We start from the raw sequence: 21,614 nt of genomic DNA, 5'->3' as shown, positions 1-21,614 counted from the left end.
TATACCAAGGGTGGGCTCCTTTTTGTGAGTGGGTGCCAAAACCAGCAAAATCTCTCACTCAAAATTCTTCTGCGTGTCAACCCTAATATTTTGAGAACATGTGTGGATGAAAGGGGCCACATGCTGACCTGACAAGCTCAGGAGAGGCCTGCATGGCAGTTTTGCAGACTCGGAGACCTAAAGTAACCACAAAGGATGGTCTGAAATTAAACCTTAACTAAAAGCAGTTATGGTGGGCAGTTACGTCCTAAGCCGATATCTTCACTGATAAGGTCAACCTTTACCGTAACTGAGCCTATCTGTCTTTTTGCATCTATGATAACATACCCTTGAAATGTCTGGGTAACTTATGATTTCCCTGTATCTGGAGCCCTTGGGGCACAGCCAGGTGTGCTGAGCCCAGGACAGATACCACAAATTCCTTCATCATCATGTTAATTGTTCCTGCACCCATCTAAGTATGTGTCCATCATTTTACTTTTTATCCTATCACAGAGGTCCCCCCTGCCCCCCCGCTTCGCTTAATCCCACCTCCTTAAATCTGTCACCAATGAATTTCATGTAATCCACCTATGTCCCTCCTTTGATTGCAATGTATAAATACAATTGTAACCCCGCCATTCTCCATAGCACTATCTCAATTTGTTGAGGTTCTGCTTCCCGGCATATGTCGACAGTTTGGCTCAAATAAACTCACAAAAATTCTTTACAGATTTCAATGGTTTTTTTACGTTGACACATGTTACCCCTACTTGATATCTCTTAAGGTGTACGTATTTGAAGAATCTTGAAGAAATCATAAAATTCATTCGAGCGACAAAAACACAGTATATGATGATGAAAAATACATTTATTTCTTAATGTATACATGTACACTGATAGTCCGACAGAAAACTTTATGACTCCGTTTGATATTATCAGTGGGACTTTTGCTGCTGCATCACTGATGACAGAGATTTTACATCAGGTTTATATTTCGTGACCTTCAGAAATATGCACAAGCTACTACTTTCATCCATCAGGCTACTCCTATTATGAGACTTAACAAAATTCATCACTGAGAACAACGATTCACAAGTGCATGTGGATGAAAACATGGAGAGTAACGCTGTTGCAGCTTCTTAAACAGAAAAAATTTTCTGCAATGGCATTCCAAGTCCTCAATAGATCGTTTTCGACACTATTGACATTGTTCTTCCCCTCTCTCGTCAATCCATGTCTATGGTCTTTTAGATAACTTGTTATGTAAAATTATTTATTTAACTAAGATGCACCTACACTGAATTTATCTGAAAAATAAAAAAGTCGATATTAAGAAAAAAATTGTAAATGGAAGTGTTAGGTCAGAGAGAGCCCAGGATCGGATACATGCAGGCATGTGATGAGACAATGGACTTCCCCTGGAATTTCTCACAGATCAGCGCGCCAGACACAGATACTGGCTTCTCCCTGACGGCCCCCACACAGATACTGACTCCTTCCTGAATTCTTTGCGGACACCCTGCAGCTGAAACTTCCTCAGCTAAATACCTCAGCTCATGTCCCTGCCCTCACCCAACCACAGTATAAAAAAAGCACCCCCCTCCTTGTTGGCATGAATCCACATGCCCTGTCTTTGGGGTACGTGGGTCTCCCAGGGACGCAGAAATAAACCTTTCCTTTTATTTTCTTTTCTGATTCACTCGACTCTTTATTTCTTACGCCGCCTCCTGAGCCACCTAACCTAACAGGAAGATTATAAGAGAGGGTTTCACGTGCCAGCAAAAGTTACTGGCGTGCCATGTCCAGCACTCGTGCCAGGGGTTGCCCACCACTGCCCTATACCCCTGGGAGAGGAGGTGTCTGCCAGTTCTCAGGGACTGAGTGTATTGGGGAAACAAGGGAGAGAAGACCTCTTCACCTCCTTGGACCACACTGCTGCTTGAGGAAGTATTGGCTTCCCCAGGGATTCCAGCTTCAGCCCTGCTTGTCTTGCCTATGGCCCTTCTTATTTGCATATAAATACTTGGCTATTTACACTTTCATTCCTTACATCAAGGCTAGAGGTAGCTATGAACTGACACATTTGCAATACATGTTTAATTAGGCAGAAGATGGCCTTGCTCTGTGAAGGTATCAGGCGCTAGTTTCCCCACCTGTGTCAGAAGCAGACTCGGACGTGTCCATCCTCCTTAAGGAATCAGCAGATTTACTCCGCTCCCTGGAGTAAGAAGAAGACAAAGGTCAAGGCTTTGACTCTTGAAAGATATAATTAAACTATTATTTCCTCATTTTAGATAAGAATTCTAACTGTTCCCAATCATTTACATTTTCAAGAAGGGTTCCTGCTCCTGTGCCTTCTGCTCCCCCTTCTTACTTTGCTTCCCGCCAAATCTATGCTTGAGTGAAAACGACCGCCTGCTCCAATATCCACGTTGCTAGAAAACAGATGGGGAGACATGAACTCTACGTTTCCCCTGCTTTGTCCCACCACAGTACTTTGTCCTCCTCAAATTTACCTCTATATCAATGTCAGACGAAGATGTGAATCTGGAGAAAAAGCTGCTTGGAGGAAAATACATACCAACAGTTAGTGATTCATGCCATTCTCCATGTCTCTCACACATACAGTTCTGGTCTTATTCGGACTAATTGGGTACTTGGGTCTATATTCCTGAGCAAAATCACCACACACCTGGGACCTTGAAAATGATTCCTTGAATGCTGGGCTTCCAATTCTCTGTGACAGTTTAAAATGGCCCTGCAAAGTCTCTGAGAGACCTATGTATGTAGCTTCGCATGGGATATAGGCAGGATTTTCAGTGTGTTGCTTACTGCATTTTTAAGCATGTGTAGTGTGGACAAAAGGGGTCACAAGCTCTGGGGAGGTCTGCATGGCAGTCTTGCAGACTCAGAGACCTAAAGTAACCACAAAAGATGGTCTGAAAATTAAATATTTAACTACACACAGGTTATAGAAGGGTTCTCATGTCCTAGGCCAGTATTTTCCCTGACAAAGATCAACTTAGATCTTTACTGAGCCCATTTGTCTTCTTGCCTCTAAGATAACATATCTGTGAAATGTCTGGGTAACTTGTAAATTCCTCTTTTTTCTGGACCCTTCAGGGTGCAACAAATAGCACCAAGACATTCCCTCATTGTTATGTTATCAAGTTAATCGTCAACTGTTAATTATGTTGAACTGTCCTGTATCCATCTATGTAAAAGCAGCACATGTCCATCATTTCACTTTTCTCCTATCCCAGAGGTTTTCCTGCTTTGCTTTATCCCACCTCCTTAATCTCTCACCAATGGATTTCATGTAATCCACCTACATCCCTTTCCTTTGATTGCAATGTATAAATACAGATGTAACCCGCCATTCTTTGGAGCATTACCTCAATTCCTAGAGGTTCTACTTCCCAGCATATGTTGACAGTTTGGCTCAAATAAACTCAAAAAAATTCTTTACGATGGTTTTTTTACGTTAACAGCAGCAAAAATTCAGCACTCTTTGGGTCACCAACCTGCACCCAATCCTGCACCCAGCCCCTCCATTGGAGCACGCCTACCAACTCCACCACTGTAATGACAGAATGGCACACATTGCTCCTATAAGGTGACATCCTTCAGATGCTTGGTTGTTTTCAGATATGCATACCCTTGATGACCTGTGTAGTTTTCACCAGTGTCCTTAAAGTGAACACAAAGGTTTAAATTTCTTGACTTTCATGATTTTGTGGGGTTTTCTGACTCAAGTGAATAATGAGCCATTTTCTGAGGTCACCTCTGGCCGCTTACAGAAAGAGGAAGTTCCTCTCCTTATAAAATTCTACTTTAAAAATCACCGGACCCATATTTACCTTGAGCTTCCTCTGTTCTGTACCTTCCTCCGAAAACTCTATTTTGGAAGAAAACATTATGATTATTCAGCACAATGACCTCTAAAGCTTTATTCCTTCTCTTTTAAGTGAGATGGTAAATGTTTTGAGGACAGAAACTCTGTCTAGTACTTTGACTCTTCCATAGTCCTCACTTAGGACCTTGCATGCAGCTGGCAATGCATTTTATTGGCTGTTTCAGATCACATTCAGCAGATAATTCCCGATAAAACTCTTAGAAGTAGCAAAGAAAATGAAAGTGCCTACCAGAAACCTACACAGCAGGTTTGTTTTAGTTCAAGAACAAGAGTAGGATGCCTGTTAATACTGATACTATTTATCATTGTTGAGGAGGTCCTAATCAATTTAATAGGAAAAATGAAATACTGGAAGGAAAGAGACAAAACATATTTGCACGTGAGATAATGCACAACCTAAAAAGCCCAAGAGCATAGATTAAAATTGTATTCAGTAAGATGGCTAAATCAAGACATGCAAATCTCAACAGCTTTCCTACATACCACAAATAACTAATAAAAAAATGAAAGAGTCCATTTACAATATCAATAAAATGTATAAAGGAATAAACTTAACAAAAATGTGCAAGACCCATTAAAACTCTTCTGAAGGACTTTAGAAAGAATACACAAAGTGAGGTACCATGTTCCTAGAAGGTAGTAAAGATGCCAATTCTCCTTAAATTAATCTACAAATGCACTGTAATCCTATTCAAATTCCAAGATAATTTTTAAACATAAACTGACCAATTGACATTTGGTAGAGAAAATATGCAATGAAATGTATGAAAAAAATAAAAAAGGAGGCGTTTAACTTCCAAAAAGGAGGTTAAAATGGAACTGAAATTATATAGTGACACAGGGCCTAGCCAGTTTGGCTCAGTGGATAAAGCGTTGGCCTGCAGACTGAAGTGTCCTGGGTTCCATACTGGTCAAGGGCACATTCCCCGGTTGCAGGCTTGATCCCTACCAGGGGATGTGCAAGAGGCAGATGATCAATTTTTCTCTCATCATTGATGTTTCTATCTTTCTCTCCCTCTCCCCTCCTCCCTGAAAGCAATATATATATCTATATCTATCTCTATCTATATATCTATATATATATATATATATTTATACTGCTACTGATAGTTCTACTGGTACAAAATAAAGATAACTGGGTCAACAGAATACAGTCCACAGAAAGGTAGATTTCAGATCAGTGAAGAAAGAATGAGATCTTCAATAAAACATTTTAAGACAATTGGATTTTCATGTAGGGGAATAACAGTCAACCACAGGAAAAGCAAATAAAACCAATGATAGGTGTTTTTTTTTAATTTGTGAAAAAAAACCCCAAATATTACAAAAAGGACTAGAAGAAAATATCAGACTACTTTCATACTGTGAGGTGACAAAGACCTCACTAATAAACTCCACACCCCATAAACCAAGAGAAGATCGACAGATATGGTGACAGACTGTCTACACACAGCCTACTCTTCACAGCCCGTCCCCTCTTCCACCCTGGATTGTCATCTTCCTGTTGATTTATGGAACTCTTTTTACATTAAATAACTTAATCCTTAGTGGCTTTCATTGAATTTCAATGTTTCAAATATTCCCCAGTGTTCTTTTTTGTTGTTGTTAATCCTCACCTAAGGATATTTTTTCCGTTGTTTTTCAGAGAGAGTGGAAGGGAGGGGACAGGAGGGAAGAAAGAGAGAGAGAAATAGGAATGTGACAGAGGCACATCTACTGGTTGCCTCTTGCATGGCAGGTACCCTGCAACCCAGGTACCTGCCCTTGTCCTGGAATCAACATGGGACCTTTCGGTGCTTGGACTGATGCTCTAACTACTGAGAAACAGCGGCTATGGCCCCAGTGTTTTTGTCTTTAAGGAGACAGAACAGTGGAGTAGGAAGCACGGACTTCGCAGTCAGGCAGAACAGGGTCCTGCTTTTGCCTTTGCCACTGGGAGCTTAAGTCCATCTCCATCTATGGGAGAAGGTGGTACTATCTTCCTCACAGGATTGTGGGGATTGAATCACTCATGTATATGGAAATATCTTCATCCTGTGCTTGGCCTCAACCAGTGCTAAGTTTTCTAATGGTGTCACAGACAAGGTGGTCAAATCTATCAAATTTTCTGCCTGTGGTATCAGGCTCAAAAAGCTGTTTCCCACCAACAGATTATAAATATATTGCTTCTGTTTTCTTCTAGTACTTATACAGGTTCCATTTTTTTTTTACATTTTGTAAATATATTTGTTTAAGATGAGAATATAGATCTGCTATTATTTTCCCTCTCAAATAATTAGGTGGCTTTTCTATTCCCATTTTTCATTTTCTTCCACAGATTAGAATATTAAAATGTGACATTTCAAAAGTCTTAGGAACATATAGGTCTGAAGCCACTTGGTCTTTACACATCTCTGCTCTGCTCCATGATGTGTTCACCCAGGTATTTCTGTCTTGGGGAGGCACTTTTTAAAAAATAGTTTACCATATTTTTAAGTTCTCAAGGGAGGCAAATGCCTAACTATTACCTCAAAGAAAAATAGTGACACAGCTCACAAAAAAACTAGGAACAGCATGGCTGGAAGACTCTGGGAAAGCTTCATGAAGAAAGATGAACCTGAGCTGGCTTTTGAGATATTCACCGGACTTCCCCAGGGAGAGCACAATAAGGGAATTTTAGATGGGCAAAGGCATTTAAAAGAGTGGGAATGGGGCTGGTGTGGCTAGGTTATGGTGTGGGGTGGCTTTGGCTGGAATGGAGGGCTGCCATGACTGTTGAAAGGGTAAATAAAATATATTATGTTGGATTTATGGGGTAGAGTCAAGATCATCAGCTTACTAAATCATTCTTTAATGTCAGCAATCTGCCTGTAGGGAAAGTACACCATTATGTAATTGAACAAAAGGGACACAGACAAGCTCTAGGAACAGGTGACTCTAACATGACATGCTTTAGAGAAGCCTGATGCAGGATTTAGGTTGCAGTGTTTTAACTGAACCTACTAACACCATGCCTTACACACTGGAGAAGAAAGCTGCTAAGTATACCTTAAGAATTGACAAGATCACACTTTTATCATTATGCCATGTCCCATCAGCTAGGGTGACATAGCTCCATGAGGTTGGAGATTCTATATCTCTCCTCATTTTATCCAACAAAGAAAGAAATCAGGAAGAGAGTAATTGGTGAGTACATCAACTCAACCTTGTTCATTTTGAGTTGAAGAAATTGTGCTATCATATCAAATCTGGCCTATCAAACTTAAGTTTCCAAACAGTCTAGTGGCTGGTTTGGCTCAGTGTATAGAGCATTGGCCTGTGGACTGAAGGTTCCCAGGTTTGATTCCAGTAAAAGGCACATGCCTGGGTTGAGGGCTTGCTCCCAATAAGGGGCTTGCAGGAGGCAGCCCATCATTGATGTTTCTATCTCTCTCTCCCTCTCCCTTCCTCTCTGAAATCAATAAAAATATATATTTTAAAAATGGTCTAATGGCTTGTTATCTTGATTTCATTTTCAGAGATTTCTAGGAGTGGGCTTCCTTTAGACATCCCAAGAATATAATTTGTAATAAAAAAAAGAATGAAGCATATCTCAGTGCTCATGACTAAAGAAGAGTATCAAGTAGGAGTAGACAGGACGGTGGCTTTGATTTTCAGGTTGTGGGTTCTGAACCTCCTCAAAGATGGACTATATATTGGAAATCTGAATTAACTGTTGTCTTACCACAGTGAGACAGAAAACTACAAAATAAAACGTTGTTACTGCAATCACAGGTGATGCAATGATGACTTCGTTCTTATATCTTGGCACTTCTTGACTGAGCTAGAAGGACGAGGAGGAAGAGGAAGAAGAAGAGGAGGGAGAGGAAGTGGGAAAGGGGGAGAGGGAGGGGGAGGGGAAGAGGAGGACAAGGAGGGGGAGGAGGACCAGGCGAAGAAGAACAAGAACAACAACATTAAAAAAAACCCACAAAGATATAGAAAGCATAAAAACTAACTATTCTCTAGCCTAGTCTAATGAATTGATAACTATTCTTAACTACTACTCTAAAACCCCACCTTTCCACATGGTTCTTAAGCAACATACCAAATCTTATAGTTTCTTAAAGAACATAGCACATCTAATGTTATGTAATCTGATCATTAGCATTTTCTTGTACAATTTGTTTATTTTAGAATTTGGGTCCTCTTCTCATCTACCCTAGGAACAGTGGCACAAATCTCTAAATGAGCAAAGTGGAAGATCACTGTCTAAGCAAAAGTCACGTGATCAAGACAGGACTGAGAGGAGGTGCTCCTGGTCTTCCTACCTGGGTATTTTCATGGCATGTCCTAAATCAGTGATGACGAACCTTTTGAGCTGGGCGTGTCAGCATTTGAAAAACCCTAACTTAACTCTGGTGACCTGTCACATATAGAAATTTTTTGATATTTGCAACCATAGTAAAACAAAGATTTATATTTTTGATATGTATTTTATATATTTAAATGCCATTTAACAAAGAAAAATCAACCAAAAATATGAGTTTTCGTGTCACCTGTGACAGGTGTGTCATAGGTTCTCCATCACTGTCCTAAACTGACTAAAAGTCCAGGTCAGGTGTTTCAGGACCTGTCCTTACCTCATTAGACACCCTCTCTTCCTGCTTCTTGAGGGTTTGCATCCTCTCATCTTTCCATTGTTCCTCATTCCACTCTGAGTTGGATATCTTTACTTCCTGCTGCTCAGTGAGCAGTCTCATCAGAAGGCCTATTCCAGAAAAGAGTTTCCTCGGTTAATTTTTGAAACTTGAATGGTTAAGTTCAGGTTTAGGAGAAGGATTTCATCTGTTGTTTTTCAAATGATTCAGGGACATATCTGCATCATGTACATTTGAAAGAGGCAGTTTAATGAATGGTAATAAAGTTGATTCTATATCTTCTAGATTTCCCTCCAAGAAATAAGGCAATTGGTAATTTAGTGCACTATTAACATCACTTTTATCATTAAAGTCTAGCTGCTCACTCATAATGGATGCCGAAGTGTCACGATTTTTGACTGAGGATGCCCTCTCTGGCTCAATGGTCAGCACAGTGCTGGTGTCCTGCCGGGCCTGTAATGTCTTCATTAGCGGTCCTTCTATTATGAGTTCTTCATCTGTCAAAAAAGAAGAAATCGCATTTGATATTGAAAGACTCACGGGACAGCTATTTGTCAGTCCACAGCCATACATCCCAGTCCAATATATAGGGAATCAGCAAGTATCTGAGTGCCATTTGGAGAGGAGAAATATAAACCCCAACTTACATCTATGATTGTCGACAAAACAAAAGGAGAAACTGTCTCTTTTTTTAAAGTGATTATTTACTTAGAGCATTCCCTAGCATGACATATGGTGACTATATTTAGGATTATTCCATTGGTCCCCAAGGGCCAACTGCCGGTTACTGGAGGAAAGCCAGGGCTGGAAGACCCACTCAGTTAGACGCTCTGCAGATCTACTGTGAACTCCTCACATTCACGCACCCATCCTGTCCTGCTTCAGATGCAGGAGCCTGAGCCTTCCTCTCTCTGCTCTTCAGGATGCTTGTGTTCTTGCTACCATCACAGATGACCACGATTAACACCCATGGCTAACACGTCCTCATCTGGACACACCCTTCTCCACTAACCCACCGATTCCTCACTTGGGCCCTGCCTTCACATATGGCAGCCCCATAACAGACGGCTCTATACAGAAAAAACAATATGTCTACCCTCACTCTGTGCTTAAGATTTAGGCAGGCATCTGGGATGTACATTAAGAGACTTGCCAGGTTGTGTACCACTGTGGAATGTTCAATAAATCTATGGAATAATATTTGGGGTTCTAAAATACGTAAGGGAAAAATAACTTTTGTCAGATGCCTACTTTGCTATCATTTCATGTCATTTCTTATATTTTCAGCTGTACTTGGGGAACCATCCAAAGATTCTGACTGTGTGAAGGTCAAGTGCACCATTGTGCAGCTGGTACACAAGAATTTTCAGAAGAATTAACAGTATTGCTGGTGGTGATAAGGGTGAGAGAAGGAGGTAACGTCCTGGGAAAGAGCATGGGCTTGCGGGAGAGCCCCAAACTGGGAGCTGGAGACCTGGGCATGAGGTGACAGCTGTCAGCCCTTTCTGGTCTTGTTTTCACTCACCTTAAAAGGAGATGAAAATGCCTGTTCTGCCCACTGTTGGGGCAGAAGGGAGTAATATCATTGGTCAAAACATTGTTTTGAAAAATAAGCAACACTGACTCTATATCAGTAGCACAGATCACTGATAGAAACTTGTATTTAAGCTATCTGGGCATGAAAACACATTTGGGAAGTTATCAAGTAGTTGCCAATAAACCTAACTTGTAGAAAAATACTTAAAAGCACACGACTGTTTGGTGGATAGAACACCTTGTGCTTCAGAGCAAGGTCAGAGGTGCACAGTCTAAAAAGAAAGAGCCCTCCCATGCCATAGAAGGGCTGGGTAGCAGCTTCTGGTGATGGATTCAAAAACTCTCAGGTTCCAAATAAGACTTACATAAAACAGCATCATTTGTACTCTTTTCATAAACTTGCAAAAACAAAATAAAAATGTATCAATATCTGTGTACACTGCAAAGGGCAATTGAAACCTAATGCATACAAAAGAGTTTACAAACTGTGACACACTAATGAACAAGTTCTCATTTGGAAGCAAAGCACCCAGCAGAGAGCACAACACACAGGATGTAGCCATTAATGGTAATACCCTTCCCTTCATCTGACTTTTAGCAAAGAGAAGTTCTTAAAATTTTAGAGTTGAACTCTGAGTAAATGAATAAAAATAATACAGTTACTTTATTTGCCTAAAAATGTATCGTCATTGATTACAAATAAAAAATGAAAACAAAATAAAAATTAAAAAGTTTATCATCAGGCAATTGAGACTCACCACAAGGTGTGTCCGTCACACATTCGACCTCACAATTCAGTTTGACTGTCTTGGCAACAGCCTCAATATGATTTTTAAATTGGCAGAGGCAGCAGGCCAAATGGTTAGGTAAGATACTATAAATGGAAACATACAGAATTATATTAGTGATAAAGGAGTTACTTGGAAAACAGTTGTTTTTTAAAACTTAAACATGCACCGACTGTATGACATAGCCATTACACTTTCAGGCACTTATCAAGAGAAATTGAAGTATATTTCCATAAACAGACTTGTACATAAATATTCACAATAGCTTTATTTGTAATAGTCAAAAATTGGAACAACTCAAACAGTCATCAATGTTGAAAAATACTGATATATCCATTTTTAATGGAATACTATTCAGTAATAAAAAGAAATGAATTATTGATAGGCAAAACAACATGGATTAATTTTATATAATAAAAGGCTAATATGCAAATCGACCAAACTGCAGAACGACCAGTTGCTATGATGTGCACTGACCACCAGGGGGTAGACACTCAACAAAGGAGCTGCCCCCTGGTGATCAGTGCACTCCCACAGAGAGAATGCCTCTCAGCCAGAAGCTGGGCTCATGGCTGGTGAGCACAGCGGTGGTGGTGGTGGTGGTGGTGGCGGCGGGAGCCACTCCTGCCTCCACAGCAATGCTAAGGATGTTCAAGTGCTAGCTTAGGCCCACTACCTATAGGGAGCTGTCACTGGGCATCCACCAAGATCTGGGCTGAGAGACACTCCCCCACCCCCCTCCCCCACTGCATGATTTTCGTGCACTGGGCCTCTAGTCTTAAAATAATCAGCTAAATAAAGGAGGCCAGTTAGAAAAGAGTAGATACTATACAATTTCATTTATATAAAATTCTAGAAAATGCAAACTAACCTATAGTAACACAAAGCAGATCAGTGTTTGCACAGGAATTGGGGAGGGCAAGGAGGAGTGGGAAGGAAGAATTATAAAAGGGACATGATACAGCTTTTTGAGGTTATAGACAGTTTGATTTTAATGATGGCTTTGTGGTGTGCAGGAGGCAACCAATCAACCAATTGATATGACTCCCTCACATTGATATTTCTCTTTCTCTCTCTCTCTCTCTCTCTCTCTCTCTCCCTTTTATCCCACTCTCTTCCTCCCTTCCACCCTCACTAAAAATCAATAGGAAAAATATCTCCTGGTGAGCATTAAAAAAAGATAAACAAACAGAAAAACAGTCCAGCCTGCCGGTGTAGTTTAGAGATTGAGAATTGACGTATGAACCAAGAGGTTACGGTTGGATTCCAGGTCAGGGCACAGGCCTGGATGCAGGCTCAATCCCCAGTAGGTTACATGCAGGAAGCAGCTGATCAATGATTCTCTCATCATTGAGGTTTCTATTTCTCTCTCTCCCTCTGCCTCTCCCTCTCTAAAATAAATAAAAATATATATATTTTTAAAAACTTCTGGTCTTCAGTGATAAGTTTAATAGAAGGCACAACCTTGGAAAAGATATTTAGTAAACACATATCTTACAGAAAGGACTTTATATAAAACACTCTTAAAACTCAATAATAAGATAAATGTCAAATTAAAATGGATTTGAACAGACACTCCATTGAAAAATATATTTTCACATAGACATTCCACACCACCAGCTATTAGAGAAATGCAAGTTAAAATCACACTGCAATACAAATGCATTCCTACTAGAAAGGATAATTTAAAAAAATCAAACAGAAATATAAAGATCAGATGAAAATGTGGAGCAATTGCAACTCTCATCTACTGCTGGTGGGAAGGCGAGATGGAACAAGCACGTTAGAACACAGTTAGGCAGTTTCTTTACTAGTTAGATATGCACTCAGCATATAATGCAGCAACCCCACCCTTAGGTATCTTACTCCAAAGCAATGAAAACGTATGTTCACACAAAGACCTGCATGTGAGTATTTTTAGCATCTCTATTCATAATAGCCAAAAAACTAGAAACAGCTCAAATATCCATTACCCGATTACTACAGAAACAAACTAGTATATACACACAATCGGAATACTATGCAGCAATAAAAAAAGAAATGTACTACTGATAGATGCAACAACTAAGATGGATCTCAAAAGGATCATGCTACATGAGAGAAGCCACACACAAAAAGCTACACTACCTACAGCATGTCAAACTCACAGCCCACGGCCACGTGCCTCATTTATTTGGATCGTGTTAGCTTTTGAGTTTGACACACTAGCTCTACATGATTTCATTTATAAGACACTCTGTAAAAGGCAGGACTATAACAATAAAAAATCAGACCTGTGCTTGAAAGGGGCTGGAGGTGGGAGGAGAAACTGACTGCAGAGAAATATGAGGGGACCCTAGCCAGCTTGGCTCAGTGGATAGAGCATCAGCCTGTGGACTGAAGGATCCCAGGTTCGATTCCGGCCAAGGGCACATGTCATTCCCCAGTAAGGGGTGTGCAGGAGGCTGCCAATCAATGATTCTCTCTCATCATTGATGTTTCTATCTCTCTCTCCTCCCTTCCTCTCTGAAATCAATAAAGAAATTCATTTTTTAAAAAAAGAAATATGAGGGGCCCTATGGGGATGATAAATGTGTTCTGGATCTCTAATGTGATGGTGGTACATTTATCAAGACTACACATTTATCAGAACTCACTAAACTGTACGCTTTAAAAGAGAGAATTATATGAAATACAAATTATACCTCAATAAACCTGACTTAAGAAAATAAAAAAGCAAACCCAAAAGAACTAAGTGAAAATAAATATTAAAAAAATCAACTTACAGTTTCTCTAATTCAGGAGCTGTCATGAGAATGTTATCAAGTGTTGTCAATGTCAATTGTGTTGTTCCCATGTCTCTGAAGGAGAAAGACCAAACATGCATGATATGAACCCAAAGACAAAAATTCTATTCTTAAAAAGACACTTAATAACATCTGTTCACTTAAATTCTGGCTTCTCTGTCAAGCCAGCTCCATAATTCAAGGTACTTTAGTTTACTTTCCATAGATAATCATTTTAGAGAGCTCTTCTTGAAGAAATTTAAATGTATTGCATCATCAAATTAATGTATTTTCATCATCAAACTAATGACTTTGGTGAACAGTACAATGTGTTATTTTGTTTTTGTGTTACCATCATCCTACTTCTCATTCTCTGTTCCAACCACTATGTGATCACTCTTTTAAAAAAGCACAGAATGTACAACTTATTCCTTTTTTCTTTTTGAGATCCATGGTATTTCTCCATGCATCTACATGTTTCATGTCCGAATGTGTTTTTCAACACTACTCCCTTCCTCTGCTGGCTGTCTTGCCCTTGTACATTTTTTATCACTTTTCTGTGCCAATAAATCATTTTTGAGAATAACCCAGTTAAAATTTAAATTATGAGTTTTTTGTCAAAATGCAAAATAGTTCATCTTTGACAAAAGAACAGAAATCATCTCATGAGCCATGAAATTGTTGCAATACTTACAAATATTTCAATGCTGGCAAATTAAAAAGATATGGATCTTGAACAGTCATCAGAGGATTTTCATGTAGAATTCTGGAAAATGCAATAGAATTAAAATTGTCTGCATTTTTAATAACTGCTATGAAAGTTTATATTCATTTTGTTGGTTCAAAACGTGAAGGTTAAAAAAATCATTTTTGGTCTATTCCCAGAGATCACCCTTAGAATCTGTAAAGCATTCTCTTTTGTTGTTGTTAATCTCACCTGAAGATATTTTTTCCACTTCTTTTTTTAGAGAGAGTGAGAGAGACAAAAAAACAACAACAACACATCAATGTGAGAGAGACACATGGGTTGGTTGCCTCCACCACATGACCTAATGGGGGCCAGAAATAGAACCTACAACTCAGCTATGTGCCCTTGACCAGGTATTGAACCCAGAATCCCTTGTTGTATGGGCCAATGCTCCAACCACTGTATAACACAGGCCAGGGCTACAAAGGATTCTTAATTGGGGAACTACCCAAGTCTCTGAATGATAAAGTGCAGAAGAGAAAGTAAAAAAAAGAAAAGAAAGAAAGAAGTGGATAGCAAAGAAAAATATACTGAAGAACCTTTCAGATTGAAAACCCCATTATTGACTATGCTGATAGGAAGCTCCTGCTCTACAGAAAATCCATTTCTTTTTTCTTTTTTTCAATATTTCTTTATTCATTTCAGAGAGGAAGGGAGAGAGAGAGAGATAGAAACATCAATGATGAGAGAATCATTGATATGCTGCCTCCTGCACACCCCCTACTGGGGATCAAGCCTGCAACCCAGGCATGTGCCCTTGGCCAGTATTTAAACTGGGACCCTTCAGTCCCCAGGCCGATGCTCTATCCACCGAGCAAAGCCGGCCAGGGCAAGGAAATACCATTTCCAATGTCCTCATAATTCAAGGTGCTTTTCTTTCATCTCCAGAAATTTTTTAAAATCCAGTGTAAACCATCAAGTTAAATAGAAAAATAGACCTAATTCCTTGCTTTTGGAGCCACAAATGGGATAGATGTAAGAGGAACTGGTGAAAGCCATGCTCCTATCACATACTCCCATGTGTATTCTTGCATCACAGGCTTTCTTATAGTGTATGTAATCACCTATTTACTTGTCAATTTCTTGGACTATTAATGCCTGACATTTACTAGGAATTTAATGGATGCTTGTTTAAAAAATAAATAATATTTTGATTACATATCAAATAAATAAACTTCTTAATTGACACAAACTTTTATTCCCAGTGCTGACATAAACCTTCCTCTCAATTCAGTATTACCAGCCTCCCCCCTCAATTCTTGAAAACAAAGAAGCCCATGCCAAAGGTCAATTCTGAGAAAGCAGAGCATGGCATATGTCAGTTAAACAAGTCTCTTGGACACTTTGTACCTTAGTTTCCTCATTTAAAGAAGAAGAAAAAAAAAAGAATGGCTCTTAAGCCATTCTTCTCGAGTTCAAACTGAGCTTATACCCAGCCAACCAATCACTGTATGAAGTTTTTACACATAGCTTTTTACATGTGTTCATCTTCTATTTCACTTACAACTTGTGTAACAGCTGCATTCCATGCCAGGTCTGAAATGTTCCAAAGTTCACTTTGGTGATTAAATTGCAACCAAGATTTCTATTAAAAAAAGACAAGAGCAAAAGAAGAGAAAAAAATTCTTTCAGATCACTTATCCTTTAGCAGAGATTCTAATTTATATATGATAAAACAACCTCAATACTCCCTCTATATACTAAAATTCTTACTATGGGAGATATTTGCTTATGGTTTATGCTTTCATGTTTATACATGTGGTGCATTAGATACAAAAAAAATGCTTCTATTAAACTGATCCATATTTCTCTCAAATAAGGTTACACAACCTCAACACTATTGACATTTGGGGCTAGATAATTATTTATTATGGGGAACTGTCCTTTGCCTTGAACAATAATTCTGGCCTCTGCCACTAGATGCCAGTAGCAAATCTACAGTTCAGACAACTACAACTCTCTTTGGCTATTGCCAAGTGTCACCTAGTGCAAAATCACCCTGGTTGAGAACCACTGCTATAGTATGGTTCATTCCGTTTTTAACTTTTTGAGGAAAGTCCATACTGTCTTCCACAGTGGCTACACCAGTCTGCATTCCCACCAGCAGGGGAGGAGGGTTCCTTTTTCTCTACAGTCTCACCAGTACTTATCATTTGTTGATTTGTTGATGATAGCCATTCTGATTGGTCTGAAATGTTATCTCATTATTGTTTTGAGTTGCATCTCTCTGATGATTAGTGACTTTGAACATGTTTTCATATGTCTCTGGACGTTCTGTATGTCCTCTTTCACAAAGTGTCTATTTAGACCTGTTGCCCATTTTTGTTGGATTATTTATCTTCCTTTTGTTAAGGTATATGAGTTCTCTGTAAATTTTGGAGATTATACCCTTATTGGAAAAATCATTGGCAAATATGTTCTCCCATGCACTGGGCTTTCTTGTTGTTTTGTTGATGGTTTCTTTTGCTGTGCAGATAGAATGGTTCATTCGGAATGTGACAGAATTCTCACACTAATCTATGCTAGAGACAAATGGGATTTGCTACATAAATTTAGTAGTTTTCTAGTAATAAAATTTTAATCTTACTTCAAAATAAATAACAAAAAGGTTTACAATTATGTTTTATGAAATTCCTAAACACAATGAGGTTATATTTATAACTTACATATATTGTAAAAGAGGTAATGAATCAAATGCATTCTTTTCAATAAATTCTATCTTATTGCAGGACAAGTCCCTAGAAAAAGTGAAAGAAAAATAGTGTTTAATTACTTATTAGTATGTAATTAGTAGGAATAACTGGTAGACGTTACAATAATATTGAATACACAGGTTTAGTCTAAACTGAAAACCTTAAGAATTGTGATTTGAACCATCCAGAACCCATTATACTGCCCTCACTCAAAAGTCTCACCATCAGGATCTTCACAGATACAACATACAACTATAGATCTGGATACATTTTGAAGGTATTTATTCCTGAGAGCAGAAGAATTGATTAGAAGACCCTTTGTGGTCTCATCAAATTTAGATTATGAGCTAAAGTTTATATCTTCGTGTACATTTATAAATGTCTAACATTAAAAAAAAAATAGTCTCACATCTACACACCTCCCTGGTTTACTTCTGTGTTTTAGACAAATTCAATACCAGAAGAAATAAAAGATGCCTTTTCACATAACTTAAAAGGAAGTGACTGCTCTAAATAATACAGAACTTTGAACTAATACAGAACGTTGAACTAATGATACTTTCTATTATACTAATAGCAATTCATTTCTTATTATACATTGTTTTAATACCCATGTATTTAATGGCTTCAGTTGTACAGTGGTCGGACAACAGAACACAACATGGTGTTGGATTTTTATTTTAAAACACCATCCCTTGTCTATAATTGACTGTCTTATTTCCATTGATTCCACTTTAGTCCCTCACTTTTCTCACTTTTCTCCTCACTTTTCTAACTGTCTTATGACTGGAGTTTCCATCTATAATCTCCCCTTTGCTAAACCATCCTGCACACAGCCACCAGATTAACACTCCAGAAGTGGTTCTCAAATACCAAGTCAGCATCACTTGGGAACTTATTAAAGATGGAAATTCTCAGTCCGACTGTGGAGCGACTGAATTAGTAACTGAGGGTACAGCTTGGGTTTTAACAAGCCCTCCAAGTGACTCTGTTGTAGGCTAAAGCTTCTCCTCGAGCAATGCTGTGATAACTTGGTACTTGGCATCAAAACCCCAGAAGATCTGGCTCTAATCTCCTCCTCCGCCTACGTGTACTCTACAGCTACTCAAGGTATATTTTCCCAAGCTCCTTTTGCAAGCTTATTCTACTCAAGATGTCTGTCCATTGATCCCCAAAAGCCCTTCAAGGTCGTGTTCAAACAGCATTGCTCTACTGACATCTTTGCTGATCCAACATAAAGTCTTTTTTCCCTCTGCTGTCACCAAAACCAATTTATATATTCATTTCTTACAAAATTTTAATAGAGTTATTTTTGCATCCTATCTCCTCTGAGTATAAACTCCTTAAAGTATGGACTGGGTCTTGCTCATCAGCATTGTCTACTGACATGCAAACAGGTGCAAACTGAAATATTTATCAAATAAACAAATAGCTGGGAAGTAGAGAGAAAAATGATTTTTAAAAGAAATGTAGTTTTATTATTTCATGGCTCCCTCTTGTGTGCCACTGCAGCACATAGTCTTCCATTTAGTACTTGTGCTGTATGGTTTGAGTTAATATGTTTATTTTCCCTATGAGAGCATCAATTATCAGAAGGGTAGGAACCCTGACGTACCTATCTTGTGCCTATAGTTCTAGGTACAGTGCTTGGCATGTTCTGTTTTAGATTGCTTATTGATAGGCATTTTTTAATGGATGGGAATACTTTATGCTAGCATCAAATAGGTAGCTTACAAAGTATTTCTCAGTAGAAGTAATGAATGACATAACCTATTGAGCAGTTATTTACTTCATTTTATTTCCTCCAAACTGTATGGAAGGTTTGAAAGCGAGATAGCAAGAAGACCAATATAAAAGTGGATGTCCCTCTGAAGCTTGAAAGGTTTAATAATACAAATGACTATTTTTAGTGTCATGTGAGGCTCTTTATACCTACTTGCCTGAAGCCTTCCATATTTGCAGAAAGAATCCATTTGCTAAATAGCATCATTCATTAGCCTAATAAGGATTAATGACAGACACAGCTCTGGGTGCCATGGACAAAGAATCATAGTTGAGTTTTTATACTAACGAACATCTCCCTATTTCTAAGTAAATATGATACCAGGCAAGCATTTCTTCCTTGACAAGGAGGCTGAAGAGATTTTTATTTTGTAATTAGCGAAGTGAGGGGCATTTCTGATATACTTACTTAGTGGAGACATTCCTAACAATACCACTTAACCATCATTTTAAACATTTACTTTTAGTATTGGTATACCAATTCTTGCATTGAAATCCTCAACACCAGTCTGCTCTCTTCGTAATTTAATATGTTCTTAATAATATTGTTTACATAATTCATCTGCTTAAACACTTAATGTGTGGATGTTAATCTAATTTAGATTTAATTATCAAAAAATTTTGGGTTAATGGCATTCAAATAATGTAAATGCTTTATAGTTTCTTGTCCTATAGGAGGCAATTTGAGGTTAAGCTAAATTCCTCTCATTTTACTAAATCAACATTTTAAAACCTTTCATGTAAAGGTCAGACAGTAAATATTTTAGGCTTTGCAGGCCTCAAATAGTCTGTCTTGCATATTCTTCTTGGTTTCTTTTCTTTCAAAGTCCTTTAAAAGTGTGAAAATCCTTCTTAACTTATGTGCTGTAAGATCCAAACAATCTGGGGGAGGAAGGAGGTGGCCAGGGAGAGGTAAATGGGGGGGAAAGGATACTTATGTAATACTTTAAAAAATAAAGAATTTAAATTAAAAAAATGTAATGAGCAATCATAGGCCCAATTTGATTCTTGGGCCCTAAACTAAATATAAATATAAGCAGATGGTATATAAACCTTACATAACAAGGCTCATAATGGTGTGTATCATTACCCATACCTCATCACCACTTTTACTCCATAACTGAAGAGTTTTTTCTATCAATATTTTGTCTAGAGGGCAAAACTGAAACTGAAAATGCATAGGAGATATTAAATGCTAGAGATGAGCTACACAGACTTATGGAATTGTAGAATTTTATTGCTGGAAGAAATTGTAGAAATTTTTTCATTTGAACCCCTTATTTATTTTATAGATAATATAACTAAAATCTCATAAGTAAATACAATTAACTTACAAATACTGGAGGGAAGCCAGGCCTTCAAATGAATCTTTACGTAATTCTCTCAAATTATTTGCACTGAGATTTCTGAAAAATGAAAAGGTTATTTCTGGATCAAAATGCAAAATAACTACAACAATTTCCTGCACAGAAATATATATGGGGAAACCTGGGTAATGGTGCCCGCGAAATACCCTAATTTTTATTTAATTGAAGGAAGATAATCTGTGTATTTTTTTTCAAACCTTTCTTCTCCCGTCCTCTTTTGCAAACAATATAGCATTCTAAAATGGATTCACTTTCTTTACTCAGCTTTCTTTCTTCCCAAAGAACTTACCAATATTTGAAATGATATGTACCTAGTTAATACATATATATGTGTGTATATATATACACACAATATAGGCCTAGTGCACTAAATTCAGGCATAGGGTAGGGTCCATATACCTGGCTGGTGATCAGGGCTAATTGGGACCTTCCGGCTGCCTGGCCAGGGCCTCCCTTCCCTGGTTGCTGGCTGCTGGCCAGGGCCTTCCTTCATTTGTTTCGCACCACTCCCTGATGGTCAGTACACATCTTAGCAAGCCATCGGCCTCCCAGTTGAATTCCCATGGGGACAATATGCATATTAGGCTTTTATATATATATATATATAGGTATTCATTTTCATATTATATACTTGTAAACCCCTTGAAAAATGGAGTAATTTGTCTACTTTGTTCTTGAGCATGTAATTCTGGCACATAAAACAGTTCCTGGCACATAGCAGACGTTCCATAAATACTTTTCCCATGATTTCAGAAAATGACAAACATCATTTTCAGTCTGCTACTTTTGTTTAAAACAAATCATCCATTTACTATCACTCATGAGAATAAGCACAGCTTTATAGGCAAGGAACTGTCTTTCTTCTCCTCTACATTTGTGACTATTAATCTTTGGAGACAAGAGCCCTGTGAGAATTTCATAAAACTATGGACCCTTTCCCTAGAAAACTACACTTTCTTGAATACATGCCAAAGTGTGCATATAATTTTCATTTGCTGATTACCCCTTCAGGCCAGAGTCGGTGAATAGCACTGTATGGATTGAATTCAGGGGGCCAAACCTGAACGGGAAATAAAATTACATCTCTATTTTCACAAACATCTACCAAAAATTAGCATTGCCCTACATTGTGAATGTAGGCAACAAACCATACTAGATTAACAGTATAGTACTTCATTGGGTCTCCAATAAATTCACAGATGTTTTCATATAATATATTTGTTGCAGATATCTCAAAATAACATTTATTCTCATCACTACATTGAAGTTATAATAGTTATCAGATCAACCACTATAGCTTGTGTTACTTATAAGAGGAGCAGATTTGACATGGCTGCTTTTGCTTAGTGGTTAGAGTGTTGGCCAACAAACCAAAAGGTCATGGGTTCGATTCCCAGTCAAGGGCACATACCTTGGTG

General features: G+C 38.3%; 1 protein-coding gene across 1 annotated transcript; it reads right to left on the bottom strand.

Annotated features, from left to right (window-relative positions):
- Positions 1–832: 832 nt before the first annotated feature.
- LOC138993820 (leucine-rich repeat-containing protein 37B-like) lies at positions 833–20,244 on the bottom strand. Its single transcript, XM_070393199.1, has 13 exons — positions 20,164–20,244; positions 17,021–17,092; positions 15,859–15,939; positions 14,301–14,372; positions 13,607–13,681; positions 10,812–10,927; positions 8,883–9,014; positions 8,500–8,627; positions 7,602–7,700; positions 3,843–3,880; positions 2,499–2,541; positions 2,308–2,417; positions 833–2,200 (listed from the first exon to the last, which is right to left on the bottom strand). The coding sequence occupies exons 3-13, from the start codon at positions 15,876–15,878 to the stop codon at positions 2,116–2,118; spliced, it is 918 nt and encodes a 305-aa protein (XP_070249300.1). The 5' UTR covers positions 15,879–15,939; positions 17,021–17,092; positions 20,164–20,244; the 3' UTR covers positions 833–2,115.
- Between the last annotated feature and the right edge of the window lie 1,370 nt (positions 20,245–21,614).

The sequence above is a fragment of the Myotis yumanensis genome, unplaced genomic scaffold, assembly GCF_028538775.1.
Source record: "Myotis yumanensis isolate MYYU_CA2020_CCGP unplaced genomic scaffold, mMyoYum1.0.hap1 SCAF_16, whole genome shotgun sequence".
NCBI classification, from domain to species: domain Eukaryota; kingdom Metazoa; phylum Chordata; class Mammalia; order Chiroptera; family Vespertilionidae; genus Myotis; species Myotis yumanensis.
Note: the sequence above shows the minus strand (reverse complement) of the source record. Positions and strands in the feature narration are given on the sequence as shown.

Bases quoted from the DNA above. Each gene is read 5' to 3' on its own strand.
- LOC138993820 (XM_070393199.1), bottom strand. From the start codon at position 15,878: ATGCAGCTGTTACACAAGTT. The intron at 13,682-14,300 runs GTAAGTATTGCA...TTTCTCCTTCAG, and splicing joins TTGCCAGCATTGAAATATTT to AGACATGGGAACAACACAAT. The intron at 2,542-3,842 runs GTAAATATGGGT...TCCTCCAAGCAG, and splicing joins CAGAACAGAGGAAGCTCAAG to CTTTTTCTCCAGATTCACAT.